We start from the raw sequence: 23,774 nt of genomic DNA, 5'->3' as shown, positions 1-23,774 counted from the left end.
TGTTTGACAACTCAAGTAATTTTTTTATATATACAGTGTATATATACAAACATCTGATGCATTGTTATAGAATAAACTGCCCAACAGTATATAGTGTTTAGTAAAATATGAAGGCACAAATAATGTGTTTTCATTTTGTTAGTTGCATTTAAAGATGGTTTTAAGATGATTTTTCTATGACTTGGAACTGGGTTACTTTTACTTAACCCCAAAATCCTAAAGATGTCAACTGGAGTATTGTTTCACCAGGAAATTATCACAGTTTTGCGCACAATCATTTTTCGGTTTTCCCTGGAACTGACGAAAAAGCAAATAAAAAAAAAAGGTTAGGGTTGAGAATTTATGTTGTAATCTTGTGAGAAATTGTAATTCTAACTTTTACAGTTTAGTGTGCGTTTGTGTGTGTGTGGGCGGGGGGTGTTTAGGGGGTGTATCTGACATCTCACACGTGACCAAGTTTCAGCCAATCAGGGAGCCGCAGCGACGTGTAATCGGTCGCCAGATTATGGTGCGACGCAAGCGGACGCAAGGCGAGCGAGGGGGAAGAGTTGCAGGAGCGGACTCTCGGTACGAAGCGAAGTGACTCCTCCGCCGTGTCGTTCCTCACCACGACGAGACTCCTGTACTTCGACACGGCGCTACTTCCATTGACAAGGTAACCGCTTTTCACCTCGGTCGTTTTTTCAAGACCGCCGTCGGTCGGCTTCTCTCTGATAACCGGTTAGCTAGGTAGGCTACAGCGGTTAGCCGGGCGGTCGCGAGTCCGGCGCATGTGAGATGCTGCGCGGTGTCCCTGCTCGAACTGTAGAGACACTGTCCTCCTGTTGGACACGGAGCGGATGACAGCTGCTCACTTCGTTGTCTTTCTTAGGAATTCCAATTACAAATAGACTGCATTCCCCAAAAACTCAATTAACTGACTCGTCACTCGCAGAGTTCCCTTTAATCGCATGCTAACTTCACCTGACATTTCATCCGCAAACAGCCTGGTCCCCCATGTCGCACTCTGGAGGTGTATTTGTCCCATTCATTCTGTTTGCACGTCCACGGAGTTGTCCCCTTGTCCAACCCACAGCGGGCAACGCTGAAGTTGTCGGAAGTTGTCCGGGAGGGAGCTAGTCGCGGCTGCAGTGTGCGTGCAGGAGTGGGTGTGGTGTGGTGTGGTGGGCTGCTGAGTAACAGGGGCTTCGTTCACGTCCTGCCGGCCTGACGCATGAGATGTAGCACCGTGAAGTCGTCCAACAGCAGCTGTGTCTGAAGCAGTAACGACCCCCCCCCCCCCCCCCCCCCCCCCCCTTCAGCTGGTGGTGCTGCTGCTGCCTTCGTCCACCTCAGGAAACCACACAGTGACACACATTTCACGGCTAGACAGTTTCAAACAATGGACTGGAGCCCGTGGATTATGTGGCAGGATAAATACTGGGACATCTGCCTCTGAGATGCATGACAAGACCACCTGTCAAGACAGAACCCACCAGAACCCACGCCAGGTCAGATGTCCCATAGCTCCTGCACACCGAGGCTCTGCAGCTTCCAGAAAAAGGGCCACTGTTTGTGTTGTCAGAAGCTGCAAATACATCCAGCATAAAATGTCACTGGTATCGCAGTGTCAGATGATCTACGACGCATGTTATCAAGGCCCACTGCTTATCACTGTTTGGTTTTCTGGTGGATATAATGGAGGTGATGCAACCGTATGGCCTCGCTCTCCAGCCTCCAGGGGCTCAGCATCTCCTTTAGATTAGAGCTGTAAACTTTTGGCAGGGCACCAAAAGCAAACAGGAGCTATACATTTACATATATTTGTGTTAGCTCAGCACCGACTTTGCATGATGCTTTTAGAAACGGGAATGTCAGGTCGTCGTGCGTTTATGTTTTAGTTGCTGTGTTTCAGCCTGGAGCTAACCATTATTTGTATTATCAATTAATTCGTGAATTAATGTAACCGAGTCGTGTTATGTCTACAAAATGTCAGAAAATGTTGAAAGATGCCCTTTACATTTAAGATTTTCCAGAGTCCAAGGTGATTTATTGAGTCAATTGCTTGTTTTGCTCCCAAAAACAGAGATACTCACAAATGTAACCACTATGAGTCTGGAACCGAAACAAAGCATTTTCCCTTAAAAAGAAAAATGACCCAAATAATAAACTAATTATAGAATATTTGCAAATCAAGGTTCCGTTGATTGACTAATCATTTGAGCTCTAGCTGCATCTTTGCTCTGAACGCTGACATAGGATTGTGTCTTTTTCTATTTTCTTACATCTTCTCTTGTTTGCACAACGGCTGTATTGTTGATTGAAGGAAGGGGACTTAAGTTAACTGTGTACACACTATTCATGGCTTTGAGACAGGGATGTGTAACTGACTGACTGAATGTTCAACTGTGAATGTACCTCTCATTTCTTGAGGAACCACTACCACTCCTCTTCTTAAGTTTGTGTCCACAGCTAAGTGAAATGAAACCAACCAACAGCTAAATTTGGAAATATGACTTAACAGTACCGAAGAAGGGATTAATCTCCATTGAGGAACTTCGGTTTCTAGGTTTGGGGGAAAAAATAGTTATTCAATTGTCATCAGTTTGTGAACTTCCATTCTGAAGCCTGGAGCTTAGTATTTTTCATAAATTTTTCACGTTCAGATGCATAGAATCATCTGTGTCTACGTCTGTTTGCATTTTCAACATACCCATCAGAATAACTGCTTGAAAACATGCCACTAACTAAGGCAGATATCCCTTTTATTTTGGTAGTCCTTCATTGCAAGCCAAGTGTATTGGCTGAGTATGTGGCCTTGCAGCTGATCGCAAATGCTTTCACAGTTTATCTCAGTTAGTGCACAGTTTGTCACATGGGATTTGTCTCTGTAAAAATCTCAAACATGCAAGACAATATAAAGCTGTAGAAGGCCACTCGGCTTGGGTTCAGTAAATGAATGTAACCCATTAGATTAAGGGTAGTCAGTCTTTCTTTGTAAAACCTTACTGTGTAACTGATTAGATATTTAATCATTGCACATTTAATAAATCACTTGCACCGAGTGTCTTACATGGCATGTGCACAGAACCTTGATTTATTTTGAAAGATTTCATCCTTTGTGTTTATAACCAATTATATTAAATCACATCACATAATATTGTATTCATACATGTTCATCTGGGCTTGATAGTGGCTCAGTCTACATCTTGGTTTAAGATCAAAAGAGAGTTGAGCCTCAGCTTCTAGTTGCCAACAATTTACACATGCTTATAATTTTGTTTATTTCATCTCCTAAAGGTACTGTGCTAGCCAGCGCTGCCATGTCGGCGAAAGCCATCTCAGAGCAGACGGGAAAAGAGTTCTTATATAAGTATATCTGCACCTCAGCGGCTGTGCATAACCGCTTCTGCTATGCCCGAGTCACCACTGAGACGGACTGGGACCGTCTCACTCAGGAGCACCCATGGCTGCTGACAGAGGTACGGCTGCGGTGCCCTTATAAGATGCACTAGACACTAACACCTGCTCGGGCAAAGTTTTAGCCTGATATCACTTTGACATGTTAACAACAGTACTGATGCAAGATGGCTTCCTTTGTAATTTGTGGTTTATCTGTTGTCCTCTTGCTCTTCCTGTAGCGGCTGGTGGTGAAGCCAGATCAGCTGATTAAGCGGCGTGGGAAACTCGGGCTGGTGGGCATCAACCTGGACCTGCAGGGCGTCAAGGAGTGGCTCAAAGGCCACTTCATGAGAGACACCACTGTAAGATGACTGCAATATCTCTCTTTGCGTTTAGACCAAAACAATCCAGCATTACTTTTGAGACAAAGAAATAGGATCCAAGAGGTTGAGCTACAGTAACAGATTCAATAGTTTGAGTGTTTAACAGATATCAAAACACATCAGTGTTGTTTGTAATAGTATTAAGAAGTATGCTTCTCTGGTAAGTTAGTTTGTTGCTATGATCACTAGGGTAATTGGTATAAATTCTATGCTGTTCACTAAGTAATCAATCAGAAATATTCAGTTTCTGCCAGGTGACCGTGGATTTTTGAATTCTGTTTGAAATACAACTTTATTATTCCCTTTTATAGAAAGGTGGGACGTAAGCTAACTTGGTATTCATAGTATATGTGAAAGAAAACTAATTTACTTAATGAAAATTCATGTAATCTGAGATATTTAAAGATGCCCACTGCTCTTTAATGTGATTGTAGCTAATTGTGTTGTATTTGACCAAAACTGTGACCAGCTGACTTACCATTGAGTAGTAAATCACGAGTGCAGAATGAAGGCTACAGTTCCTTTTAGTCAATTAGTCCCAGCATACAGACCTGTTTTATGTAGAAATTTGTTATATGCATTTCCGAAGACCACAGGCTTATGTTTAAATGTGCCAGGTCAGAGGTGAAGGCCGATGGAGGGGGGTGATCTATTCTGGTCCACCATATACACACAGTCATGCAATCCTGCTCTTCAAACAGGCAGTGGCCATTCTACATAAGAAAGAGAATTAAAGCTCGTTGGTCTGTTCTCTTTTTATTAGTATTAGTCTCATGCCAGGATGAGACTGATTCTCTCTTTGACATAAATATATTTTCCAATAGAAAAATGTGTTTAATTTTTTTCTAGTTTGGAACAAAAAAAGGGATTTTCTGTTGAGTAATTAAATTATATACACCATAGTTTTCTTATCAAGTGTTTAACTTGGATAAACTAACATGCGTCTGGTTTATGACATTGAGTGTTTGTCTTGAATAGGTGGGAAAGGCAAAGGGCGTGCTGAAGAACTTCCTCATTGAGCCATTTGTTCCACACACACAGGTAATGTACGACACCCTCCTGTCCCAAGTCAGCTATATTTGTGTAGCCTTGAATCATATATACATTCTCAGGGAGCTGCATATACCAACCAAGAAATCAAAATGTCAGTCCACTCAGCAGAGGCAATAAAAGCTCCAGGGCCAGCGTTCAAAGTCATTTTGTGTTTTTGTTTTTTTATCTCAGCGAGCATGTGATTAGTTGGTTCGTTTCAAACAATTTCAGTGTAAGTGGTGCTTGTGAGGCTCAGTTTGGTTTAAAGAAAAACTGGATGTTGTTGAAGTCAAATGTTAAAACAACCTGTCAAGTCCAAAACCAGTGAGAATGCACACTTGACTGTTTGCAAAATGGAATCTATGAATATGTCTGTGTCTTTGTGTATGTGGTCTGACTTTCTACTGGCCCAACCCAGGATGAAGAGTTTTATGTGTGCATCTATGCCACACGTGAGGGCGACCATGTGCTTTTCCACCACGAGGGAGGAGTGGAGGTGGGCGACGTGGACGCCAAGGCCCAGAGGCTGATGGTTGCAGTGGACGACAAGCTGAGTGAGGACCAAGTCAGAGAGCAGCTCCTCACACACATTCCTGATGATAAGAAAGAGTACGAATGCATCCTTTTTTTATTTGTTTACTTCTTATCCACATGGAAAGATCTGTAGCAGTAACGCAAACTTTACTGATTGAAATCAAGGTGTAAAGAAAAAATTATTATAAAAGTATTTTTTTGTCCTCTATTAAGACTTGTCTTTGTTGTGCTCTGTTTTTCTCCTTAAGAGTCCTGTCTAGTTTTATCATGGGCCTCTTCAACCTATATGAGGACCTCTACTTCACCTACCTCGAGATCAACCCCCTCGGTAATTTTTCTTAACTTAAAAGAATCACATCTCTTTACTCTTCACTGCAGCTTCTTATGTTTCCAGCTTGCAGCCTATTATTATTAATTCAAGGTCCTTTCATAGATTAATCATTTATTTGAGGAAAATAAAGTTTTAAATTGTCATCTCTAAATGATCATATGTACCCCTGATAACCTTTAGTTGTGTAACACATTTTTCTTTTGTAGAAATGAATGAACAATTTGACTTTTCTCTCATATTAACCAGTTGTCACCCAGGAAGGAGTGTACGTCCTTGACATGGCCGCCAAGATTGATGCCACAGCAGAATACATCTGCAAGGCTAAATGGGGTGATGTTGAGTTTCCACCACCTTTCGGCAGAGAGGCGTATCCAGAGGTGAGATCTGGAGAACAGCATATCAGGCTTTTCATGTTTGTGTGCATTAAGATTTTTGGGTTCTCATGCTCCGGTTTCCTTTTCCTACTTTCTCATTTTTTTTCATAGGAGATGTACATGTTAAATGCCTTGGTGGTATATGTCTTTGGCTTTACAGAAACATTTTTTTTAGTGACTGCATACATAATTATCTTAATAAGTAATTTCACATTGAAAATTGGTTTGGGGAAGAAATGTATAAAATTTAGTCTGATCACTCGCTTGAAAATAGCATCCTAACTTACATGGACCAATTCTGATAGATGTTAATCAATTACCCAAATGCACACGTAGCTTAAAATGTGGCATTGTGCATTGATTCATCAGATTGTTCAACTACTATGTGTTATGTCACTTGTAGGAAGCCTACATAGCAGATCTGGATGCAAAGAGTGGTGCCAGTCTGAAGCTTACCTTGCTGAACCCCTGTGGCCGGATCTGGACCATGGTGGCTGGAGGAGGGGCTTCAGTTGTTTACAGGTGGTCTATTGATGTACATGGTTTATGTGAGACTTTTAAAAGCATGTTACATTTTGAGTGACATGGGAGTCGATGATGCAAACATAGTTTTTGTCTCTGCGAGGCAACGATTTGATATTTCTGATTGGGGGTGTTAGATAGTCGGCAAATGTTCAGAGTCGTCAAACTACAATCACGACAAAGGACTTGATTGTCCGTCTTCTCTCTGCTTTAGCGACACCATCTGTGACCGGGGCGGGGTGGATGAGCTGGCCAACTATGGCGAATATTCTGGCGCTCCCAGTGAACAACAGACCTACGATTACGCAAAAACCATCCTCTCTCTCATGACTCGCGAAAAACATCCTCAAGGTGAGTACAGCCAACACTTCTTAAGGTGCGCATTTCCCCAAACAAGGTCAAAGAAGTAGGCCAATGGTGAACGGCTGGGGGGAGGAAGTTATCAGAAGTCTTGACTACTTCAAATAACAAAGACATTTCTTACGGCTGCGTGTAAAATTTCGTAAATCTGTGTGTAATCATTGTTCTGCAACATGGCTTCTGGTTTGTTTTCCTAAAGTGTGTCTGAAGATTGCTGTTCACTATGTGTATGTCGCCAGCAATAGACTTCAGTTCGGTCACTTCAACTATGTTGCTGGGGAGTCAAATTTCAGTCACGGACATGTTCTTAACATATCACCTCCTCTCTCTTTATCCTACAGGGAAAGTGCTGATCATCGGAGGAAGTATTGCCAACTTCACCAATGTAGCAGCCACATTCAAGGTTTAACACACTGATAGATTTATCTAAAACTGTGTAGAGTAAGCTCTATATGTTATCACATTATCACATTGCGATTGTGGGTCAGTTTAATATGTTTTATAACTTTTCTTCAAAGAAAAGCCAACTCCAATACAATATTTTATTTCCAAAACTGTTGAAGAAGGTAGCGTCTGTATTACTAGTAGGTTATTAGATTAGCAGCTGCTACAGCTTCATTTCTTGTTGAGAAGATCAAAGTGGAAATTTAATTTCAGATCATGTATTTTTTTAAAGTTTATACTGCCCACATTAGCCAACTGTAATATCTAGGTTCCTTTAGTTAATAACTAGCATCATAACTGATGGTAAAACATATTAACAACAATAATTATTATAGAAGTCTTGTATTTCAGAAGTTGGTCTGAACATAGTGTGTGATAAAATGTCCCTTCGTAGTTTCAGGAACCTGGACTCAAAGTTTTGCATCTTGTTTTCTGAGATGGACAAACGATGTTAAACCCTGTGTCTCTGAGCCAAGAATCTACCGGCTGATCCACATAGCTGACCTGCCTGTCTTTCTCCTCAGGGCATTGTTAGGGCCATCAAAGATTACCAAGGTCCTCTCAAGGAGCATGAGGTCATCATCTTTGTTCGACGTGGCGGACCGAACTACCAGGAGGGGCTGAGGGTGATGGGGGAAGTAGGTGAGTGAGGTGAAGTAGAGGGTCATAAGGAAAACATGGGATAGAGATGCTTCAGTATGTAGTTTGATACTTGGGAAATATTTTGTGTTAAGCAATTTTCAGAATTGTTTTTGGACTAAGCATTATGGTAAAGATGGCTAAATTGCCTATCATTTTTTGAGTGTGTGCACATCTGGTGTGAGTTAGCAGCAGTGGTTTAAACTTGTGTTTTTCCTTTGCAGGGAAGACGACAGGTATTCCTATCCATGTGTTTGGTACCGAAACCCATATGACAGCCATCGTTGGTATGGCCCTGGGCCACCGACCGATTCCCAACCAGCCCCCAATGGATGCACATACCGCCAACTTCCTCCTCAATTCCAGCAATAGTGCAATGGTATGTTATATAGTAACTTGCTGGGGGGGAAAATAGGATGGTCCGCACATCATGTGCTGCTTTGCTGATTTGCTACCGCCACTGGTGTCTAGCCTTTTTCCCTTTTTACTTATAAAAAAGGCAAACTTACCAAAGACAGGACATACCAAATTGTCACTGCAGCACCTTACAATTGTTATAAGACATTTTCAAGTACAATTTATCTCTTGTAAGAGACAAAACTGATGGTTCCTTAGTTTCCATTTCTCACTGGAAAATGTCATCTCTCTCTTCTGCACCAGACTCCAGCAACCACAAGGACGGCTTCATTCTCTGAACCCAGGACGCCTAATAATGCCACCCCAGCGAAAAAGTCTAAAGCAGGTCTTCCAGCAGGTAACTGAACTTCACCCCGACATCTCCGCTGTTCCTTGTCAGCAAGACTCCATGTACTCACACACGTATGCTTTTTCATTTCTCTTACCCTTACTACCTGTATTTCTCCCTCCCCTAATGCTGTCACTGCTACACTACATTCTCTTCTTTTCCTCCTACTCATGCTCCTCCTCTTCTTTTTGTTTTGCTGCACAAACTGCCCTCTCACCCTGTCTTTTTCATGCTTGTCTCTCTAAGACTCTCTTGATTCTATACTGTGGCCTCTGAAGAATTTGGTCACAGCCATTTGGAAAGGTAAGCGGTAGTTGTGCCATGACCACACTGCGCACGGCTGCCCCCACACTCGACAATGGTCTGCCCATTTTTCCTTTTTACCCCTCGCCCTCCTCATCTTGGTAGAAAGGACTTTGAGTTTGTGTGACAGCTTCATGTAGGGCTGTGCGATAAGTCTAAAATATCATGATAGAGATGTTAATGCTCTCACAACATCTGAGTCTGGATTACTTTTACGGCTTTCACGCGTCTCTCTTCATGTGGATTGATATGATTCTAGCCTAGGTGGTTAAAGAGGTTAGTGATGTTTAGGTCTGTCGTGGGACAAGTCTGCGAGGTAATTTGAAAAGTAAATTTTTTCTGGCACTTGTCAGACTTTTGATACCCAAATTATTGCCATGCAAAAAAAGTGGCTCATCTAATGTACGAGCTACTGGTCGGAGTCCTTCTCCCGTTCGGAATGATCCCGTTCTGTGTTACTTTAACTCTCTCCCACTTTTGTGTTGCCTTCACGCTAATTTCCTGTCTGCAATGAATGCTGAGCGCTGTCCAAATGATGGAAAATATTGCCATAAAGAGTGACATGAAGTGAGAGATCTTTTTCTATCGTGACCCAAAATATATCGCACAGCCTTACTAAGTTTGTATTAAGTTATTACCTCAGCAGTTTTCCAGGTACAATATTTTTTTCCATCAATACGATGTTTGTTCATTCATCTTTGAAATAATTAAAAACTGTGGAAATGCTTGTAGACGTTCCACAAATTAATCATATCACCTGTTTTCTTAAATCCGAGTCTCGTTAATACAACAATCTTTTTGGAAAGATTTGTCAACTTCAGGCTGAGTTGTGTGTCGTTGTGTGGGGATTGTTTGCATTGTTGTGAAGCAAGAAGTTCATCTCAGGCTATTCAGGAATGAGATTTTGATCGTGGCCTAACTCGTACTGTTTAGATTGCCTTTTACAGCAGCGCAGTAAAGGCATGCTCCGTAGCAGCTGAGCTTTGCATGCTCTTTCCTCTGCTAGGCTTTTAATGGAGTGTTTTCAGAGATGATAGCACAGTTGCCACTGCATTAAAGTCTTTTAAATAAAAAACACACAATTAGGTAAAAATGAACTCATTCTTTTCTCTTTTTGTGCTCATTTTGTCATATTTTGTTTCCATCCCATGGTGGTCACAGAAGTGCAGGCCTCTTCAGGCTGCAGCGGAGGTATGGAAGGGTGTGAGAAACCTGTCCTCCTTGCCTCTCTGTCCTCTGTCCAGTTCCCTCTGCCTTCCCGTTGTTGTCTGTTGTGTGATGCTTCTCAGTGTGTTCCACTTTTTTTCCACATTCCTACCGTGGCTTACTCTCAAGGTGTGCTGTTTTTTTTAACACTGAACTTAACTGGTGTTCCCTTTCAGACTGACGTAGTTAAATCATATTGAATGATATTGATGATCAGAGCATGTGGTTTCTTTAAGACCATCACTCGTCTCTCAGGCCTCTGTTTAAGTTGCAGTGGACGATCGAAAGCTATTGTGCACAAATAATTGTAGATCAGATGAAACGGCAGGAGGCGGAGGGGAGGAGAGACATGGGAGGACCGGAGCAAATGTGAGAAAGCATGGAGAAAGCAACTGCACAAGGCTGGTATAGGACAGAAAGTTGTTATCAGCATGTGAGAATGGAAAGTTTTTAATCTAACTTCAGTTTGGATAATTTTCTCCAATACAAATTCCTATATTAACAATGTGAGGCCCCAATTATTCCTTTTAACAGTGTGGCTTTATGGGGTGGACAAAATAATGGACTGAGTAACTTGAGCAGTGTTTGCAGTGGTGAAACTGTTTGATCAAGGTTATTTTCTCTACCTCCTGCGTCTCTGTCCTCATAACAAGCTCTCCCTGTACTCTGCTTATTACCGTCCTCATTCCTGGTGTTTTCTTGTCATTAATTAAAAAAAACAAATCTATTCCAGCTCTGACTCAAATCTCCATCCCTATTTCTCTCTCTTCCTTTAGCCAAAGCCACCACACTCTTCAGAAAACACACCAAGGCCATCGTCTGGGGCATGCAGACACGTGCTGTGCAGGGCATGATGGACTTTGACTACGTTTGCTCCCGGGACGAACCCTCCGTGGCAGCCATGGTCTATCCCTTCACGTAGGTTCCCCAAGATCTAATCATTGCCTCAGTTTTGGGAAATACAAGGGTTAATAGATTTTCTACATTGTTACAGCAAGTTGTTCTGAATAGGATTTGCTGCTTAATTTGCTTGGTTTAACTTGTCAGTGAGTGGTTGTTACAATTCAGCACCAATGATGCTAATATTCACTGGAAAACTACATGGACCACTCTATTGAAGTTAAAAGACTTTAACATATCAAGTCATCATATTAGATCAAATCTAGAATTTATTAATCTAATTTCTACATTCGAGCCTGTCCGATATGTTTTTTTTGTGGGGCAAGCCCAAAACTGTCAGTAGGGAGTAAATCAGTCAATGCATATTGAATAAATTTTTTTTTTTTAAATGGGCCAAGGATCCCTTAAATATCGTTTTCAAACCCTTATGACAGACAACTTGAATTGAAAGAATAAACATTATTTATAGTTTACTAATGATTTATGTTAAAGGTAAACATCTTTCTGCATTATTTATTCTGTAAAATGACAAATTTTATCACAGGGAATTTTACTATTCAATTCACTCCTTTTGTAGAAACATAAATTTGCAATTGAAGCTTTTGATTATTTGTGAGAAAAGCAAATTCGAGGTAAAACTGCTCTTGTGAAGTTCTTTTTAATTAAGATTTTCTTCCCCTTTATGTTCCTGTGTTGCCCAGTGGGGATCACAAGCAGAAGTTCTACTGGGGACACAAAGAAATCCTGCTGCCGGTCTACAAGAACATGGCCGATGCCATGAAGAAGCACCCGGAGTCGGACGTCATGATCAGTTTTGCATCACTGCGCTCAGCCTACGACAGCACAATCGAGGCCATGCAGTACCCACAGGTAGAAAGTATATAAAGTATGTATACTGTATAAGCATGTGACTGACAGTCAGACATGGAAGTCAGGACTTTTATCTCACTGTGTTTCCAGATTCACACTATTGCCATTATAGCTGAGGGCATCCCTGAAGCACAGACAAGAAAGTTGATCAAGATGGCTGATGAGAAAGGTGTCACGATCATTGGCCCCGCCACGGTACGTCACCGCATCACACCAACAGAGACTCTTTCAAGTACAACAATAGACGCTGTTCATTTTTAAAGGGACAAGTTCATTTGATACCAATTGTTTTCTGTCTCGCAGGTTGGTGGCATCAAACCAGGCTGTTTTAAAATTGGCAACACAGGCGGTATGCTGGACAACATCCTGGCTTCCAAACTTTACCGTCCTGGCAGTGTTGCGTATGTGTCGCGCTCTGGGGGAATGTCCAACGAGCTGAACAACATCATCTCGCGCACCACAGACGGCGTCTATGAAGGTGTTGCCATAGGAGGAGACAGGTACAAGAACGTATTTGCACATTATTTGTTTTGTAGTTAGGAGGGGAGATGGTTTGGATTTTTAGATTTCATCCTGGCTCCACAGAAATATTTTGTCGTCTGAAAGATTTCTTCATATTAGTAGTTTTATTTTGTTCCTTTTTGCCCAGATATCCAGGCTCCACCTTCATGGACCATGTCATTCGTTACGAGGACACTCCAGGGATCAAGATGATAGTGGTGCTGGGAGAGGTGGGAGTACAGTATTTTGGCCATGTTCAATGCTAATTCTTATGTAATTAATGAAAACGATCTGTCAGCATAGCCGTTTGTCATTATTAACATCTCTTTCACTCTGCGGCCCAGATCGGAGGCACAGAGGAGTACAAGATCTGCCAGGGCATAAAAGAGGGCAGCATAACCAAGCCTGTGGTGTGCTGGTGTATCGGAACCTGTGCCACCATGTTTGCTTCAGAGGTTTGTTGAGGATTTGTTTTTATAAGGTGATGATTTAGAGTTTTTGAGTTAAGTTTGTCACGCTGCCCTCTTCAGGTTCAGTTTGGCCACGCAGGGGCCTGCGCCAACCAGGCTTCAGAAACAGCAGTAGCCAAGAACCAGGCTCTGAGGGACGCTGGAGCTTATGTACCCAAGAGTTTCGACGAGCTGGGGGATGTCATCAGGTGAGAAAGTTATCACATGATCATGCCTCAGTTTATCACCAATGATTTCAGGCTTTTTTCTCCACTGATATTGTGTTTGTATATATGGTGAAACAGGACAGTTTATGATGAGCTTGTGACCAATGGCACCATCATTCCTGCCCAGGAGGTTCCTCCTCCAACTGTACCTATGGATTACTCTTGGGCAAGGGTAAGCATGTCAACGTTTACAGTACATGAAATGGTTGTGCTGTTTTTAATAATAAATAATTTTTGCAAGTATTTTGACCTTGGTTTGTGCTGAGCAAAACATTTTAGTTGAAATATAAACTTGTCAGTGCTCTTGTAGACAAAATATGTAATGACGCCACTGTTTCTGTTAACCTCAATCACATCGGTGGCATTTATGCACACTGTCTATTACCTGTGTTTCTTTTCATCTCATATTTGTTTTCACTCGCCGCTGGATTTCCCTCCAGGAGTTGGGACTGATCCGTAAGCCGGCCTCTTTCATGACGAGCATCTGTGACGAGCGAGGCCAGGAGCTCATCTATGCTGGCATGCCAATCACCGAGGTCTTTAAAGAGGAGATGGGCTTAGGAGGAGTGTTGGGCTTGCTCTGGTTCCAGCGCAGGTTAGAGCGACGACTCAAGACCCTGATGCCAATTGGCTCATTTACTTTTCCAACAAACATATTTTTAGTGACATTACCTCCGCTGTGCTCTTGTCTAGGTTGCCACGCTACGCCTGCCAGTTCATTGAAATGTGCCTGATGGTGACTGCGGACCACGGACCTGCTGTCTCCGGGGCACACAACACCATCGTTTGTGCTCGTGCTGGCAAAGACCTTATCTCAAGTCTTACCTCTGGCCTGCTCACCATTGTCAGTAGTGATGACAAACACTTACACTTGACAGTAAAAATGAGGAAGTAGTATATAGTGTAATTATTTGTCTACCTACTGGATTTCAAACTGGTCCAGGGTAGTTTTGGATTGACGTCCCTTTTTTTCTTTCTCGTCTTTTACAGGCCTCTAGGGCCACATTTTGACTTTTAAAAAATGGTTCAAACTGACCAACATGTTTCTGTACAGAAAACTGATGATTTATTGATTCCTAATTTCTCAGGGGGACCGTTTTGGAGGAGCTCTGGATGCAGCCGCAAAGCAGTTCAGCAAGGCCTTTGACAGCGGCATGCTGCCCATGGAGTTTGTCAACAAGATGAAGAAGGACGGGAAGCTGATTATGGGCATCGGCCACAGGGTCAAATCTGTATGCAGCACTCAACTACTCACATTCTGTGAAGTTACATCATCACCAGCTTTGATGTTTTTTTAGAATAAAGTAGAAAGTTGTTCAGATTATCTGTTTTTCATTTTAAAGAAGCATTAAGTTTAGAGCCTATTCTGAGTTTATTGATCTTATTCACTAAAACAAGATACAAAGCCCATTTGTATTAATAACACAGTTTGTCTCTGTTTTCAGATCAACAACCCAGACATGCGGGTGCAGATTCTGAAGGACTTTGTAAAGCAGCATTTCCCTTCCACTCAGCTACTCGACTACGCCCTGGACGTCGAGAAAATCACCACTTCAAAGGTACATGCCAGTTGAATTCGCAAGAAGGAAACGAAACCTAAAGATTTTCTACCAACTTTGAAAACACAAAAACATAAAATAAAAACATAAACTGACAAACACTCATTTAATTCTGACAGCGTAGGACACTGTGCAGAGCCTCTTCTTCCTTTTTATGTGAAAATTAGGACAATGGTTGCTTGGTACTAATATTGCTTTCATAATTTTCAGAAACCAAACCTGATCCTGAATGTAGACGGTTTTATTGGCGTTGCCTTTGTGGACCTGCTCAGGACATGTGGAGGCTTCACAAGGTAAGAATGTGTTTTAATGCGGGCCTTTTATCAACACTTCAATATTTAATCATAATCCAGCCTCCATTTATGTGTGTCCACAGGAGGAGAATAGTTCCATTACAATAACAAACATAATCTGGTTATGACTGCATTTTAGTGTGTTATGAACCATTTATTCAAGTGTTAACAATATGGATTATCCTTATCCTAAGCATTTTGGAAAAAAATCTGCCCATTGTCTGTATTTTTGTGATCTGCACTAATACAGTTGCACACTGCCCATATTGTTTCTCACATGAATGTTGAACTGGTTCCAGAGATGAGGCTGACGAGTTTGTGGAGATCGGTGCACTAAATGGGATCTTTGTCCTTGGCCGGAGTATGGGCTTCATTGGTGAGTCCCATCGACACTGAGACATGACACCAACTGTTTTTAGGTATTGAAACAAAACAAATCTAAATGGTGTCTGTCTGGCATTAGGTCATTACCTGGACCAGAAGAGGCTGAAACAGGGTCTGTACCGCCACCCCTGGGACGACATCTCCTACGTTCTTCCTGAACACATGTCCATGTAGACCCAACATCAAAGACTGGTACGCACCCCACAGTACCGCCCATCTCACTAAGCGTATCGGTATTCTCCGGTTATGATAAAAGCTGCCTTATAGGGCAGAGGGATCTGGGAAGAAGTTTTTGATTCAGTTTTTACGGAGACAGTAAGTATATTTTTAGATTTAGTTTTTGACAAATTATTTAAAAAGTCTAAGACGTAACTTATTCCGTTTTGAAGGCAAGCTAAAGCAAAAAAAGGAGCACAAATTCAATCAGTACTTTAAACAACCAAAACCTAAGAAGTCTGTTTTTACAGCTGGTACGAGGGCAGGATTCAAAAGCACATTTCAAGCCTGACCCCTGTGTTACTGAGTCTCAGTAGATGACCTGCAGTAGCAGCTGCTGATGTGAAATTTGTTCAAGCGCAGCGATACAGTTACAAGTCCTTTTATTTATACTACTTACAAGAAATAACCGTGATTTATTTTAATCTGCATTTCCCTGTTTCAGGCCACGAGATAGTGTGCTTAAGCATGCTTTGTCCTTCTAGTTTTACGTTTGAGTTTTGCACCTTAGTTTAAACACTAGTTTTAAAAATCCCTTCTCCAAGGTTCACTCCCACTGAGAAACATCTTTAAAAAAACCAAAGTTATTCTTAAGAATCTGTTGTCTTTTGTCAAAAGTTTAAAAAAAAAACAGGGTCCAGTGGTAGATATAATGGAGCTTATCTAGATCTTACATTTTGAGAATGGGACACACACACACACACACACACACACACACACACACACACACACACACACACACACACACACACACACACACACACACACACACACACACACACACACACACACACACACACACACACACACACACACACACACACACACACACACACACACACAGATTTAGGTGTCACTCCGCCATTGCCTTTCTTACAACAACCCTGTTTACAAACTTAGTTGTAGTCAAGTGGTTGGAATTCATCAGCTACTGTAAATTAGATGCAGTTTTGAAGTTTGGGACACTTTGACACCAAATCTAAACAGAACTATTTGTGTTGCTATTCTGAATACCTGTCAAAAAACACGAACGTGTGTAGAAGCATCGAAATGGCTGACAGACAAATTGCTACATGACAGAGCCCTGTGAGTCATGGAGGCATCTTTTAGCGAGGGACCATGAAAGCAGTCTGCTTTATTTGGGGAAATGATTGCACAGAATATGGATATCTGCTCTGTAACAGATTGTTCACTGAAGACTTTGACACCAACTCAATATGGTTTGTAACTACCCACTTTATGGCCTGCTATGTTTGATCTTTGTTTTGCTGTTTTTATTTAACTGTGAAAAAATACTCTGTTTTTGTAATATGTCATACAGTGGTATAATAAAAAAAAAGTGTTTTCCTTTTCATTTTGGTCTGTGTCATCATCATCATCATCATCTTCAACCGCTTATCAAGGGTCGGGTCCCGGGGGCAGCAGCTTCAGTAGGGGGCCCCAAACTTCCCTTTGGTCTGTTTAATGTCTTAATGTCTCAATTGGTTCAAGGTGAAGAAGAGTGATCTGTGAACAGCTGATGAGCCAGAAATTAATTCCGTGAAGGGGGGGGATCTACATGTACAGTACTTAATGCTCAATAATCCAAACACTGATTTCAGTGATCTTCGGTTGGGAATTATTTTCGTAAAATGGGAGACATACTGAATATGGGAGCTTGAAACAGCTCCAACAAAAGTCAAAACCTGTTAACTGGACAGTATCATATTTGCAAGACAGTGAAGCAGGACTCAATCATTCAGTGAATGGATTACAACCCACTTTGATAGTTTTATGCAGCTATAACGGCATTTTATATGCTTATTAACGTGGAGTATTCGCATAACCTCTAACTCGGTTTTTACATGAGTCTCTTCTTATGGATTGGAGATGTATAATATTGTGAGACTTTCAAAACTTGTGTCAAACAGGCCATTGATCTGTTTGCAAAACAAAATAGTTAAAATACAGTAAATGTGAAAAGTTTAATTAAGAGCTGTTTTTATCACATTTTTAAACAGATAAGTTAAAATTCAACCGGCCAATAAAGCGTCAGTAGATTTTTTTAAATAACCATAAATACAGTTTATGAGCCTTTTGTGAATTTGCTTTAGTATAATACCAATGAATTTCCCAACAGCAGGCAACAAGTACCGAGCTTTAAACATGACATCATTTAGAACAGACATTAATATGACTGATAACTCGCGGAATGAGAGTGTGATTTATATAAGACGCAACAGCTCACCAGCACTTCGACACATCACAACACGCATGCGCGCAACTGGTGCATCCTTCATAAACAAAGTTGAATTTCGCTAAAAAAAAAAAAAAAAAATACGTGTTATTGAAAAATACTCAACATCGTGGACTCTTCGTGTCGGACGTGTCGGTCTCCTGCGGGACGGACGTGTTCTCTTGAATCTGACGGGCTCCCGTTGACTCTCCCGGGGGAGGGAGGGGGGGGGAGAAACGGGAATATATATTCTTGAAGACGGAAGTGATAGCTACAGATTTCCAGTCGGGGCAGTGAACGCACCGCATGCATGTCAGTCATCGACTGTTTGTTCACGTGTGTTTTATTTGCCTACGACTTCTTCCCGAAGCTCCGTCAGAGCTCTCGCCTGAGACTCGCCTCCTCCTCCTGCGGCGGTATGGCGGCGGCGGCGGCGGCGGGGCCGGAGGACTGCGGCGCACAAGGAGCGGTAACAGGTGACGGGGAACCCGAGGAGGCCGAGGAGTTCACCTGCCCGGCCTACTGCTCGGAGCTTTCGCGGCGGCAGAACGAGCAGAGGAAGGCGGGCGTGTTCTGCGACGTGACGCTGGTGTTCTGCTCCGGCGAGCGGGTGCAGGTCCTGTCCGCCCACCGCTGCGTCCTGTCCGCGGCGTCGCACTACTTCGCGCTGCTGCTCGGCGGACGCTTCTCGGAGTCCCAGAGCGGCCGAGTGGAGCTCAGGGAGTGGAGCTCCGAGGGCGGACTGGACCCGGAGACCGTGCGGAGGGTCGTGCAGTTCATGTACACGGGAGAGATCACGGTGACCACCGCGAATGTGCATGAAGTGCTGGAACTTGGTGACAGGTGATTTTTTCTTTCGTGTTGCTATTGTTCATGTTCAAATCACACGTCTGATCGGAATGAGACAATTCCCACTTGCTTATCCATGGAGGTGTTGGCCAGTTACCTGGGCCCTGCCTTTGTTTCTAGAGGTAAATGAGACGCACCTTGTCTGGATCCACATGACGTCAGCAGGTGTGACGTGTGCACACCTGTGGCCCCCCGTGGTTTTATAAGGTCTCCATCACAATAACATTGAGTCTGCAAATTGTATTTAAGTAAAGATATGAGTCAGGTCAACAGCCAAACCTTACCAAGTGTAACAGTCTGTATGTGATAATGTGATAATCAATTCGTCATGGACGGATTCTATCAAAACAGGCCCCTGGGCCGAGGCAGGTGGTAGGCCCCCCCCCCCCCCCCCCCCCCCCCCACCCACCCTTCCTACATAGGACCAGGCCACCTTCACCAAAAGAGACTGAGCGACCACAGATCGCAGCTTTGTTCTTTGGTCCTTTTGTTCCTCCCTCCCTTGCAGTCATTTTTAGTCTCTTTAAATATGTTTTGCATCGCTTTGTGGCAGTTTTACATTGTTTTGTGTCGTTACTTCGTCTGTGTGTAGCGTCTATTTGCATCTCTTTGGTTTCTTTGCATCTCTTGCTGTAGTTTTCCGTCCTTTTTTTTTTTGCGGCTCTTGTTCATATCTTTTTGCTAATCTTTGTAGATCGTTCATTTTGTCTCTTTGTGGTCTTTCGTCTTATTTTAGTTCTTTTGTGGCTCTTTCTGGGATATTTCCAGGTGAAGCCCAGGGGGCCCCCTGACCCCGTGAGCTACAAGGTTTTGGCCCTATAGGCCTGTTCATTCATCAATTGAATTAGGGCCGATTCTAATTTATCAATTAATCTGCCCTTTTTTTTTGTCCAAAGGGACCAATACTAACTTGAAAGTGATTTGAACAATGAATCAATCAAACATGAACATTGATGCCTTTTAATTTTCTGTGATGACTTTCCTGTTTCAACCATTACGTACTTACAAAGTCTGTCAGCTGAGAAATAGGTAAAGCTCATATTCGCACCTTGTGCATGTTTATTTATTGTTAAAGACTATACACACCCCATGTCGTACCAACTTCACTTGTTGTTTATGGTGTAAACATTGTGCTGGTCTGACAACTCCATTATTCTGCTGCACCTGTTTGGGGCGTGACAACTGTCACCTTGCTCTTGTTAATACATGGACATTATTATTATCATTACTTCATCCGACTTCTACCTGGGCAGAGTTCTAAACTGCCAGAATAAAAGATGATTAAAATCACCATTCATCACTTTTTGACATATCAGAGTATTAAAGTCGCAGGTGTCAATGACAAAGTTAATGTTGAAAATCTGTTGAGTTGCTTGATTGTCCAGGTCCTGGCTCTGTGCATTCCGCAGACTGTCAATCTGTCACTTGATCCAAGGCCAACGAAGACCAACTTAAAACCCTTAAAGAAGGTTATAGACACATATTAGTGCAAGAACACCAAGACAATATGACCCTCAAGAGTCTCGAAAATCACAACACAAAAGGTTTCTTGCAGACAGTATCTTGGTGTCTACAGTGCTAATTACAGATCATACACTGGATGCTGAGGGAGATCTAATATTTCTTTGTCCTGTATGTAGACATTTTGTCAGTCTATTTTTACTGCTCACGGAAATCGTCTGCTCACATTCTTTGGCTACAATTAAGAACCCGTTGGCAGACAATGACTCATTTATTCACACTTTCAGGTTCCTGTTGGTGCAGCTAAAGAACTTCTGTGGAGATTTCCTGATGAAGAAGTTGAGCTTGTCCAACTGTGTCGCTGTGCACAGCCTCGCCCACATGTACACCCTGGACCAGCTGGCCCTGGGAGCTGCCAAGACCATTAGAAGGAACTTCAACAAAGTTATCCGCAACGAGGAATTCTACACGCTGCCATTTCACCTGCTGCGAGACTGGCTGTCCGACTCCGAAATCACTGTGGACTCTGAACAGGAGTTGTTTGAGACCATCGTGAAATGGGTGCAGCATGACAAGGAGGAGCGAGAGACGCATTTTGAGGAGCTGTTCGAGCTTTTAAGGCTGCCACAGATTGCTCCTACCGTCCTGACACAGGTGGTGAGAAAGGAGCCCTTAGTGGCAAACAATGCATCTTGTCAGAAGCTGGTGTCTGACACCCTTGAAGTGCACGCTGTTCACTTTGAGAGCCTCAAGTCAGCTGATTTAGAGCTCTGCGCCTCCTACATGGCGGCGATCCAGCCACGTTTTGGCCAGAACATGGATGTAATCATGGTGGTGGGTGGTGTTTCAGAAGGCGGAGAGTATATGAGTGAGTGTGTGGGCTACTTTGTCGCTGAGGACCGTTGGGTCAACCTACCTCACATTCACAACCACCTTGATGGACATGCCATAGCAGCCACCGACAGCCATGTCTATGTGGCAGGCTCCATGGAGCCGGGCTTCGCCAAGATGGTGGAGCGCTACAACCCCAACCTCAACAGCTGGGAGCAGGTCAGCAGCCTGAGCTACCGCAAGCACTCTTTTGGCCTCACAAGTGTCAAGGACATTCTCTACAGCATCGGTGGTCACGGAAACTTCAGTCCTGGCTTTAAGGATGTTACTGTCTACAAGCCTGAGCAGGATCAGTGGCATAATCAGGAGCCAGCACCCAAAATCCTACGAGACGTGAAAACGGTGAGCGTGGAGGACCGCTATGTGTACGTAATGGCCCGGACCCCTGTAGACATGGACCACGAGGACGGACTGAGCACTGTGACCACTTGCTACGATACAGAGAGTCACGTGTGGCAGGAAGTGGACTCCTTACCGCTCATCGATAACTACTGTGTTTTTCAAATGGCCGTCGCCTCCACCAACTTCTACCACACGGCGTCCTGTTGCCCCAAGAACTACGACGTGACAGTAGAGTCTGCTCGGCAGAAAACGAGCAGAAAAATCTCCGACGACATCCTCGACAGCCTCCCCCCGGAGGTCCTCGGCATGGAGGGTGCTGCCATTTGCCACCTGGGTGAGGACATATTCGTCATTGGCGGATGGAGGAACAGCAACAACATGGACAAGCAGTATCGCAAGGAGGTCTACCGTTACTGTGCCGAAAAGAAGCGCTGGATGCTGCTGCCGCCCATACCTCAGCCTCGCTGCCGAGCAGCGGCCTGCCACGTTCGCATCCCGTACCAGTATCTCTACGGCTGCCAGCGTTACCCCATGCCCCAGAACCTGGCTCGCCAGCGAGACCGCATGCAGCAGATGCAGCAGCTCCATCGGCGCACCCTCACCCTGCGGAGGCAGCTGCAGTCTCAGATCGAATGTTGACATTGACTCTGACGTTCTGACTCGCCTGCCATGTATAGTACTGTCTTGTAAGCACTTTGTGCGCTGAGAAATGCCTTGTTGTTATCCCAAGATTTCTGTATGGTTTTTTGCTCCTATTGAGGTAAGGCTTTTATCGTCTGCATGGGTTCACCTGGGGCCAAAGCTTACACTGTTCCAATAGCCAAAATAGAAAAAAAGTAAGAATTTGCATTCTCATTTTGGCCTTACATCATTTCTACCTCCAACTTATACCATGATTTGACCTTTTTTGCACTGTAAGGATTTAAACACCTGGTTGATAGTCTTATTGATTAATCTTGTGTGCACCACTTGAAGGAGACCATAATTTCGTAACAGGAGATAAGTATGAATCAAAAGGACACACTGGGGAACAGGGTGCTCAAAGCCTGCTTAATACATTTTTGCACTAAAACAGTTTCTACAGATTCGCAAAAATGCTGTTTTGAAATTCAAAATGGATGTGTATGAATTGCTGCTTTCAGACAAGCACTGAAAGTCCGGACATTTTTCCTGAACTTTTCTGGAGGAGCTAAATGTGAGAACGCAAATGTTCCTCAGGACATTGTCTGAAACTGTTTTCTCCCAGCCCCCTGGTAAAATATCTGGAAAATGTCCCAGGTAGGGATGTAGCAGGAAATGTGAGCGGCAAACTCCTGAAGATGTCCAAATACGATTTTTCGGATATTTTCTTGTGAGTGATATCTTTCTTAAATAGTATAGCCGTATTAAAATACCAATATTTTGATTTCACAAGTTGTTGCATATCTTGAAAGTTAGACCAAATACCACCATAATAATGACGAGAAGTAATTTTGGCAGAAGCTCTCGGTTATTCTAATTTAATTTTAACTTCTGTTATCCTATTTAATGTTGTTATTTCAGTGACCAAAGTTTGTTGAGTATTTTTTAGTTTGCTGGTTGTCTCACTGGACTATTCGTACTTCTTGCAGAATTGGTTCTGCATCTTCTTTTGAGTCACCAAGAGCGAACTGTATGTTCACACATGGGCAGAACTGTGGAAAGGCTGAAATGTGTGAAACACATTTAAACAAAACAGGCTTCTTTGTGGATGTTCTCTCAACTGTTCCTTATTGATGCAGTTGATTTTAATTGCATTCCCTGCACTTAACGACCATGAAAGTTAAACTTTAACTTTTTTTAAAAATCCAGTCTTGTAACTCAGTGTTGTGTGGACCAGTTGCTGGGATCAGTGTTTATCTAAAACTTTTGAAATTGCTCGTGCCTGTGGTATCTGCAGCCAAGCTGTCTGTAGCTATGATCTAATTAGGCATGGTGAACCTAACATTTTTCCACTAACACACTGTACATAATGTGAACAGCACTGGTTGATGAATGATTCCATTCAGTTGCGGAACTGGAGGTTTTCATTTTTCAATAAAAAAAATTGCCAGTTTCCATTACTACAGGGTACAACAGGCAGTTACATTTTGGCAGTAACATATAAATGTCACATAGTTTCAAGTCCCAGTTTGATAAGAGGTAATTTTGGATAAAATGTAATTTGCCAGTGTTATACATCCTGATTTCATGCAGCCAAATGTACCATCTGACATGGTGTCATTGCATTTGTATGTGCAAGAGCTGCATGTGTATAGACACTGCAATAAAGGTTAATGCACTAAAATTAATTTGTTGTTGTTAATTTTCCAAAAATGTAAACAAATTAATGCTAAATAAACAGA

General features: G+C 42.8%; 2 protein-coding genes across 4 annotated transcripts; both read left to right on the top strand.

The window, feature by feature from the left end:
- Positions 1 to 498: 498 nt before the first annotated feature.
- On the top strand, positions 499 to 17,007 carry aclyb (ATP citrate lyase b). 3 transcript variants are annotated; one of them, XM_035611594.2, is made up of 30 exons: positions 499 to 655; positions 3,280 to 3,461; positions 3,621 to 3,743; positions 4,743 to 4,805; positions 5,215 to 5,405; positions 5,579 to 5,658; positions 5,908 to 6,038; positions 6,439 to 6,557; positions 6,772 to 6,908; positions 7,259 to 7,320; positions 7,886 to 8,003; positions 8,225 to 8,379; positions 8,661 to 8,754; positions 8,992 to 9,048; positions 10,210 to 10,239; positions 11,031 to 11,172; positions 11,856 to 12,024; positions 12,115 to 12,219; positions 12,328 to 12,524; positions 12,674 to 12,755; positions 12,870 to 12,980; positions 13,056 to 13,183; positions 13,280 to 13,373; positions 13,642 to 13,796; positions 13,895 to 14,045; positions 14,290 to 14,433; positions 14,647 to 14,760; positions 14,971 to 15,053; positions 15,353 to 15,429; positions 15,517 to 17,007. In XM_035611594.2, the coding sequence occupies exons 2-30, from the start codon at positions 3,303 to 3,305 to the stop codon at positions 15,609 to 15,611; spliced, it is 3,366 nt and encodes a 1,121-aa protein (XP_035467487.1). In that variant the 5' UTR covers positions 499 to 655; positions 3,280 to 3,302; the 3' UTR covers positions 15,612 to 17,007. The 3 variants fall into 3 exon arrangements, with proteins under 3 accessions (XP_035467487.1, XP_035467489.1, XP_035467490.1); XM_035611596.2 differs by lacking the exon at positions 8,992 to 9,048 and having other exon boundaries at positions 500 to 655; XM_035611597.2 differs by lacking the exons at positions 8,992 to 9,048; positions 10,210 to 10,239 and having other exon boundaries at positions 500 to 655.
- Positions 17,008 to 17,883: 876 nt separating this feature from the next.
- klhl11 (kelch-like family member 11) lies at positions 17,884 to 23,720 on the top strand. Its single transcript, XM_035611599.2, has 2 exons — positions 17,884 to 18,711; positions 20,466 to 23,720. Exons 1-2 carry the CDS (start codon positions 18,179 to 18,181, stop codon positions 22,048 to 22,050), a joined length of 2,118 nt encoding a protein of 705 aa, XP_035467492.2. The 5' UTR covers positions 17,884 to 18,178; the 3' UTR covers positions 22,051 to 23,720.
- Positions 23,721 to 23,774: the final 54 nt, after the last annotated feature.

The sequence above is a fragment of the Scophthalmus maximus genome, chromosome 16 (assembly GCF_022379125.1).
Source record: "Scophthalmus maximus strain ysfricsl-2021 chromosome 16, ASM2237912v1, whole genome shotgun sequence".
Taxonomy (NCBI): domain Eukaryota; kingdom Metazoa; phylum Chordata; class Actinopteri; order Pleuronectiformes; family Scophthalmidae; genus Scophthalmus; species Scophthalmus maximus.
The sequence above is the reverse complement of the archived record's forward strand: the minus strand, read 5'-3'. Positions and strand labels throughout refer to the sequence as shown.

What these genes read in the sequence shown, in the direction of transcription:
- klhl11 (XM_035611599.2), top strand. Translation starts at nt 18,179, where the DNA reads ATGTCAGTCATCGACTGTTTGTTCACGTGTGTTTTATTTGCCTACGAC. An exon ending in GTGCTGGAACTTGGTGACAG is followed by an intron (nt 18,712 to 20,465) that starts GTGATTTTTTCT and finishes TCACACTTTCAG; the next exon opens with GTTCCTGTTGGTGCAGCTAA.
- aclyb (XM_035611594.2), top strand. Translation starts at nt 3,303, where the DNA reads ATGTCGGCGAAAGCCATCTCAGAGCAGACGGGAAAAGAGTTCTTATAT. An exon ending in ATTCCAGCAATAGTGCAATG is followed by an intron (nt 8,380 to 8,660) that starts GTATGTTATATA and finishes CTTCTGCACCAG; the next exon opens with ACTCCAGCAACCACAAGGAC. An exon ending in TAAAGCAGGTCTTCCAGCAG is followed by an intron (nt 8,755 to 8,991) that starts GTAACTGAACTT and finishes TGTCTCTCTAAG; the next exon opens with ACTCTCTTGATTCTATACTG.